At 48.5% G+C, this 7904-nt stretch overlaps 1 protein-coding gene across 1 annotated transcript in view; it reads left to right on the forward strand.

Annotated features, from left to right (window-relative positions):
* The first annotated feature begins 397 nt into the window (after window positions 1–397).
* LOC112076295 (transforming acidic coiled-coil-containing protein 2) overlaps window positions 398–7904 on the forward strand; it is a 49279-nt gene continuing 41772 nt past the window's right edge. The window contains exons 1-5 of the mRNA XM_070441250.1: window positions 398–497; window positions 2221–2333; window positions 4080–5165; window positions 6634–6863; window positions 7404–7847. Coding sequence (XP_070297351.1) covers window positions 398–497; window positions 2221–2333; window positions 4080–5165; window positions 6634–6863; window positions 7404–7847 — 1973 coding nt within the window. The remainder of the gene's footprint in view (window positions 498–2220; window positions 2334–4079; window positions 5166–6633; window positions 6864–7403; window positions 7848–7904) is intronic.

Raw genomic sequence — 7904 nt, forward strand, 5'->3', positions numbered from 1 at the left:
AGTATACTGTTACACTTAGGCAGCCCTTTTTCCCACCTTAGATTGTGGGATCTTGTTTGTGTGTAGTTGCTTTCTGCACTGCATGTAGCTTTACGGTCGTTTATGTATATATATATATTTTTAGGTGTCATTTAAAATAAAGTAAAATGTACGGCCTCCCATGCTGCACCTTGGTCCAATCCATCCGTAAACGAACGTGACATGAACTACATATTTATTCACTGGATGGTTCTCCGATCGATCAGGTTCCCGACCTGGATGGTTCTCCGATCGATCAGGTTCCCGACTACAAATATCCGGGTATCTGGATTGACAAAGATTTAATGTTTTGAAAACATACGGATGAACTAGTTCAAAATATCATATTTAAAGTGGGCTTCTTTTTCAGAAATAGATCATGCCTCTCCCTAAACAGCAGGAAGTAGATTGTTCCAAGCAGTCCCTGATTATGCTGACACCATTTCCCAGAATGCAGCAGCCGTTAGCAATGAAGTTTGGTAAGTTGGAAGCTTTGTGTCGTAGAGCTTTGTAAACAAAAGGGAGTAATGAATTGATCTACATGGACCAGCCAACCTTTTGATACAGGATGAGCGATGCGTATTAAAACTGTCACCAGTGATAAAACGAATGGCGCTATGGTAGACGGCATACAAAGGTTTAAGAGTAGTGGATAAAAGACGTTCACAGGGTTGGTTAACTCTTCTGATCCCTCGGATCTCCACGGAATTAAGTAAATCCGCTTTTAGTTTTTTACGCTCCAAATGTTTGGAATCACTTACAACATTCGTTCCATTTGGTTTCCCTGGTAGCACGAGAGCAGTTTAAAGCCCCGATGARGAATGAGTTCACTGAGGTGTGCAATTGTTCTGATTGATTGATTGATTTAGTGACTAGTTTCTGATGCTGGGATGTTGGTGATGTTCTGGTGTATCTACTGTTATTGGCTCTGATCAATGTTTTATATCTTCTGCTTTGTGGACTCATCGTTCCAGTGAAAATGAGACTCTTTCCCTTCACAAGAACGATAAACAGTAGAGGGAGAGCAGGAGAGGATGGAGGAAAAGAGAATCCCAGTTCCTGACAGCTCACCGATGCGGGTCCTATGAGGTCTCTACAGTGAGATACTGAGTCTACTCGGCTCTCTCGCTAACCTCATATAGATATCTCGTGGTCTGTTCCTCTCTCTCTTCCTCTGTCGCTGTCTTGCTCTAAGTCTCGGATATTTTCGCATCGTTACTCTACTTTTTCCATTGGACTTGCGTACTCACGTCAGTGATGTTCTCGTCTGCATCTCTCATCAAGCGTAACGATATAATCACGATTCCTGATGGGTCTCTCATCATCTCGCTCAGATAACCAGTTATGCTATTTACCTACTCCAGAAACGATCCCACGCACATTCCCCATGCATTGAAATCTCAGTTCACTACATCTGTCTTCCAGGCTCTATCTGTTCTCATATCTCATACTGCTAACATATTGTCCTCTACCTCCTCTCTCCTTCAGCTTCGAACTGCTCATTCTCTCGCTCTCCACTCGGGTGCTCTTCTCTACCTCGCTTCCGTCTGCTATCCCAGGTGCAATACCAAATGGCTCAATCTCTCTCGTAGGCTTACCACCGCGACCAAATAAGATTGATTCCAAACATTTGGACGTAAAAAACTAAAAGCGGATTTACTTAATTCCGTGGAGATCCGAGGGATCAGAAGAGTTAACCCCCAACCCTGTGAACGTCTTTTTATCCCACTACTCTTAAACCTCTTGTATGCCGTCTACCATAGCGCCATTCGTTTTATCCATGGTGACAGTTTTATTACGCATCCGCTCTCCTGTATCAAAAGGTTGGCTGGTCCATGTAAGTCATTCATTACTCTCCTCTTTGTTTACAAAGCTCTACGACACACAAAGCTTCCAACTTACCAAACTTCATTGCTAACGGCTGCTGCATTCTGCTCGGAAATCTGGTTGGCTCCAGTCTCTGATCTTCATTCCTCGTGTCTCTCTCTCTCTCTGCGTCCTGGCTTTCTGGAACATCTATCCTCTCTGTGCTTTTAAGGGTAGCAGTTGTCCATTGATTCCTATTTCTAGAAGTCAACGCTCCTCCACTTTCTAATTCTTCGATCTTTTGAACCTTACGTTCCTTTGGTCTCTCTCTCTCTCCTCCGGTATGTATTCAAGAACCCACTTAGTTTGTTCTCCAATTCTGTTCTCCCTCTCCAGATATCCCCCGGATATTTGTAGTCGGCGATCACCTCGACTCTCGATTCCGGAGAACCAATCCAGGTTCTGCTGGACACCTGATCGACGCTCTCTGGTCCGAGAGCTATTCCCCAGTGATATTCATCTCTTGCCTATCTCTTGTAGTTCATTCTCCTCCTCTACAGCCATGGTCCCCTATATCGAAGAGCGGTTACAGTGAACTTCGAGTCTCTCTTCTCTCTCTCTGTCTATACTAGGAGCTCAGACTCTGGCGGAGCTTGTGTCGAGATTTGGACGACCAGAAGTCGACTACGGATCCAGAGGGGTCCCGACGGGACAACTAGACCGCTGAGTGCCCAGCTCTGACGCTGCGGAACGGACTCCGGTGCAGAGAGATCTCTCGTGCACAATCCAGAGAGACAGTAGATGTAGTAGGACACTCTACACTTTCACCATCGACACACACACAAACCATCACACAACACATCACACACATGAGAGTAGACACACACAACACACACATCACACACATCACACACACACTCACAACACACACACACCTCACACACACACACACACAACGAACGCACACACACACACGACACACACAACGGACACTCACACCAACTTATCTAGGCACAGCACTCACACGACGAGGAGAGAGACACAGACACCACACCAACTCCACACAGCACGAAGCAGAGAACCGACAACGAACTACCACAGATCTTCGGAGGGACGAGACGAGGAGACAGACACACATGAGGCACGAGAGAGAGGTCCATCACACGACTCAGCACACACACACCACACACACACACACAACCACACTACCAGCAAAAACACCAGCAACACACGACACTCCACAGGCACACACACGACCAGGATAGCGTACACCATCGAGCACTACATCGTACTCACACACACACACACACACACACACATCACACACACACACACACCAGACCACACAACGTAACACAACACATCACACAGCACAGGCACACACCTACGAGCACACGGAAGAAAACACCACACACACACACACACAACACACACACACACACACACACACACACCACACAGCACACACACACACCACACACACACACACACACAGAGGGAAGAGACACACAACACACACACAACAGAGAGAGAGAGACACACAACACCACGAAGAGAGAGAGAGAGAGCACACACAGAGGACAGAGATTTAGAATGCTCCACTACTGGTGACTACTGGTACTCAAACAGAGAGGGTTTTCTCTGTTCAGTCCAGTCAGACCACGACATCACTGAGTGGCTAAAGGATTCAGCAGCAGCTTCATATCTGCCAGAAAAGGTCAGCCATCCACTCACAAGTTCTTGTGTTGTGTTTTACTGATTTGGACAGCTGGAGGTTGTGATGAAATATTCAGAGCTCATTCATCAATTTAATTAGTCTTAAAACCAGACAGCCTTCACCATCATCTCTATCTCTCTCTCTCTCAATTCAATTCAATTTTAGGGCTTTATTGGCATGGGAAAAATATGTTTACATTGCAAAGCAAGTGAAAGTATATAATAAACAAATGTAAAATGTACATTACACATACAAATTCCAAAAGAATAAAAGACATTTCAAATGTCATATTATGTAATATTATATTACAGTGTTGTACAGTCGCTCCTCTCTCTCTCACATAACATTTTAGGGCTTTATTGTCATGGGAAACATGTTTCTCTCTCTCTCAAAAATACAACTAACAAGCATCAGAAAAAATGTAATTTCGTCGTCTTCGGAGTCAGAACACCGTGAGGTAACTGGACCTTTGTGTCTACGACTACATCACCCATAATCCTATATATATATACACACTGGTCCTCGTCTGTCCTCCCAGCGTCACTTGGCTCGTGACTCTGAGGCAGACGGTGAACCCGGGTCAGAGGCTAAAGGTCACCATGGTAGCTCCCTGTCCATAGTCTTTGACGAGGACAAGCCCATAGCTGCTAGCGGAGCCTATAACTTAGACCAGCTCATTGCTGCTGCTGCTGCTGCTGCAGAGGCCCAGAGCCGATCAACTCTAACCCGCTCTCTGAGCCTTCAGGCTGGGGAGCTAGACGGCGTAGGCCCTCTAGACGGCGGAGGATCCTCCATCTCAATCGGAGACTCCCGTCCCTTAGCTGAGGCCTTTAGTGTTGACGGTGGTACTGAGAGTGCTCCAGGGACTCTCCGCAGACCCTCCAAGAAGGGGCCTCTCCGCCCAGGCGGCTCCCTGAAAAAGAAGCCTCTCGCCACGCAGAGCTCTAACCTAGAGAGCCCCCAACCTCCGTCCTCCGGAACCACACCGGAGCTGGAGAACAGTGCTGGGCCCATCAAAGCAGCCAGCCCCCTATTGGGCTCTGAGGATCCGGAAGTAGGAGGAGCCACAGTAGACTCCGCCCATGGTCCTACCTCGGCTACGCCCAGTACAGGAGGCACGCTCTGCAGAACCAGGAAGCCATGTGTGGAAAGCTCCGCCTCGCTCATTGAAGAGACCAATCACATTAGCCCAGAGACAGATAATCAACTAATCCTGGCCCCTACTTCTATTCTGACTCCGACCCCAGCTATCTCTATACCCAACCGACAGGAGGACACCCCCATCTCCGTGCCGGAGGCCCCCCCAGGCAGCGAAGGCTCTCCCCTCAGTGGGACCTACAAATGGGACCCAGACAACTTTGAAGACATCGACCCGTTCAACAACSGAGGGAGTAAAGTCGCTAACTCCCCGCCGTTGGGTAGGAAGGGAGGCGTMCTGTCCGTTGCCCCTGTCTCTAACCCCCCAGAGCGCCCTAACGCCGAGCCAGCCCTTCCCTCAACCAGCCCCCCGATTCGGACCTCAGGGGCGGTCAGGCTGGAGTTTGACTATTCTGAGGAGACCCTCGAGGAGCCTCCCAAGGCCTCTCCACCACCCAAGAAAATGGGCAGAAAAACAGGCTCCAAGGTTAGTCTGTCACAGGGTTGCAAAATTCTGTTAACTTTCCCCAAATTCCCTGATCTCCCAGAAACCCCAGTTGGATTCCAGGAATTTTGCAACTCTAGTCTGTCATCATGTTTAGTGCTCTCCTTGGTTAGTCAACTCTAGTCTGTCATCATGTTTAGTGCTCTCCTTGGTTAGTCAACTCTAGTTAGTCCACAACTCAGTCTGCATCATGTTTAGTGCTCTCCTTGGTTAGTCAACTCTAGTCTTTCATCATGTTAGTGCTCTCCTTGGTTAGTCAACTCTAGTCTGTCATCATGTTTAGTGCCTCTCCTTGGTTAGTCAACTCTAGTTGTCATCATTGTTTAGTGCTCTCCTTGGTTAGTCAACTCTAGTCTGTCATCATGTTTAGTGCTCTCCCTTGGTTAGTCCAACTCTAGTCTGTCATCATGTTTAGTGCTCTCCTTGTTAGTCACCTCTAGTCTGTCATCATGTTTAGTGCTCCCCTTGGTTAGTCAACTCTAGTCTGTCATCATGTTTAGTGCTCTCCTTGGTTAGTCAACTCTAGTCTGTCATCAGTTTAGTGCTCTCCTTGGTTAGTCAACTCTAGTCTGTCATCATGTTTAGTGCTCTCCTTGGTTAGTCAACTCTAGTCTGTCATCATGTTTGCTCTCCTTGGTTAGTCAACTCTAGTCTGTCATCATGTTTAGTGCTCTCCTTGGTTAGTCAACTCTAGTCTGTCTCATGTTAGTCCTCTCCTTGGTTAGTCAACTCTTAGTCTCATAGTTAGTGCCCTCCTTGGTTAGTCACTCTAGTCTGTCATCATGTTTAGTGCTCTCCTTGGTTAGTCAACTCTATTCTGTCATCATGTTTAGTGCTCTCCTTGGTTAGTCAACTCAGTCTGTCATCATGTTAGTGCTCCCTTGGTTATCAACTCTAGTCTGTCATGTTTAGTGCTCTCCTTGGTTAGTCAACTCTAGTCTGTCATCATGTTAGTGCTCTCCTTGGTTTAGTCAACTCTAGTCCCTGTCTATCATGTTTAGTGCTCTCCCTTGGTAGTCAACTCTAGTCTGTCATCATGTTTAGTGCTCTCCTTGGTTAGTCAACTCTAGTCTGTCCATCATGTTAGTGCCTCCTTGGTAGTCACTCTAGTCTGTATCATGTTTGCTTGGTTAGTCACTCTAGTCTGTCATCATGTTTAGTGCCTCCTTGGTTAGTCCAACTCTAGTCCGTCTATATGTTAATCTACGTTTTATATTTATTTTTATTTTATGATTATATTGCTGACTACGTTAAAGTTACTTTGGAGTGTTTTGAAAAGCGCTTAAAATGAATAAACTGTATCATTCTTCATATTAGTATATTATTATTATTATTATATCAATGCCTCAAGGAAGCCAGGATGGGTCTGAGAAGGCGTCCAGCCCACAATCTGAACCCTAGACAACACCGCCAGTCCCCGATGACATCCCGCGTCTCTAAGGCCTCCTAGGACTTGACCCGGCCCCCAGTGGGACGACCCAAACTTCAACCCGTCGGCTCTGAACAGCGGGATCCCGTCTCTCTCAAACCCTCCTATAGCTTTGACTCTGACACCTTCAATGAGTCAGCTGTTAACTCCTTCAAGGGTTCATCCAATAGACGCTGCGTTCAACCCAAGGGCTGCCTCTGCTCCGCCTCTTTCGGGTGTCGGCCAATGACGACGAGGTTGATAACGATGAAGTTAGGGCTGGGACCACACCCAGATAAACGGCCAAGCCCAAGAAAGAAACCGATCAAATCGTAATTTTAATACCATTGCATATTAGGTGATATAAGGCTGGCCCAACTTTCACGTACCATTTGTTTCGTGTTTCTGTTTGTATGTGTAGTACTGAATCCTTTAGTGTGTGTGTGTGTGTGTGTGTGTGGTGTGTGTGTGGTGTGGGGGGGTGGTTGTGTGTGGGTGTGTGTTTTGTACTCTGTCTTGCTCCTGTCTCCTTCCGTCACCTGTCTGTCTCTCTGTCACCTGTCTGCTCTCTTCTGTCTGTCTCTCTGTCACCTGTCTGTCTCCTCTGTCGCCTGTCTGTCTCTCGTCGTCTCCTCTCTGCCCTGTCCTTCTCTGTCTCCTCTGGTCTTCCTTCTGTCTCTCTGTCACTGTCTGTGTCGTTCCGTATGCACAGGGGCGAAGGGTTCCTTCTGTGTTGTTGTTGTAGTACAGTAATGTCAAGCAGACGTTTTGACTCAACTGTAGATGTGATATTCCTTTTTATAAACTCTCAGAGTGAGCGATGTACCCCCAGATCTCGTGTGCTCCTCCCCGTCGTGCGCGTCCCCCGCGTGCTCCTCCCCGGGTTTCCCGTGCTCCTCCCGTCGTGCTCCTCCCGTCCGTGCTCCCCCCGTCCCGCTCCTCCCCGTCCCGGCTCCTCCCCGTCGTGCTCCCCCCGTCTGCTCCTCCCGCCGTGCCCTCCCGCCCGTGGTCCTCCCCCGTCCGGCTTCCTCCCCGCCGGTGCTCCTCCCAGTCGTGCTCCTCCCCGTCGTGCTCCTCCCCGTCCCGCTCCTCCCCGCCGTGCTCCTCCCAGTCGTGCTCCTCCCCATCGTGCTCCTCCCCGCCGGCTCCTCCAGTCGTGCTCCTCCAGTCGTGCTCCTCCCGTCCCGCTCCTCCCAGTCCGCTCCTCCCCGTCGTGTCCTCCAGTCCCGCTCCTCCCCGTCCTGCCCTCCCCCATCGTGTCCCTCCCGTCGTGCTCCTCTTCCTTCAACTTTCCCCATTCACAGGTTGTCTGA

This window comes from Salvelinus sp. IW2-2015, unplaced genomic scaffold (genome assembly GCF_002910315.2).
Source record: "Salvelinus sp. IW2-2015 unplaced genomic scaffold, ASM291031v2 Un_scaffold3666, whole genome shotgun sequence".
In the NCBI taxonomy this organism is placed as follows: Eukaryota; Metazoa; Chordata; class Actinopteri; order Salmoniformes; family Salmonidae; genus Salvelinus; species Salvelinus sp. IW2-2015.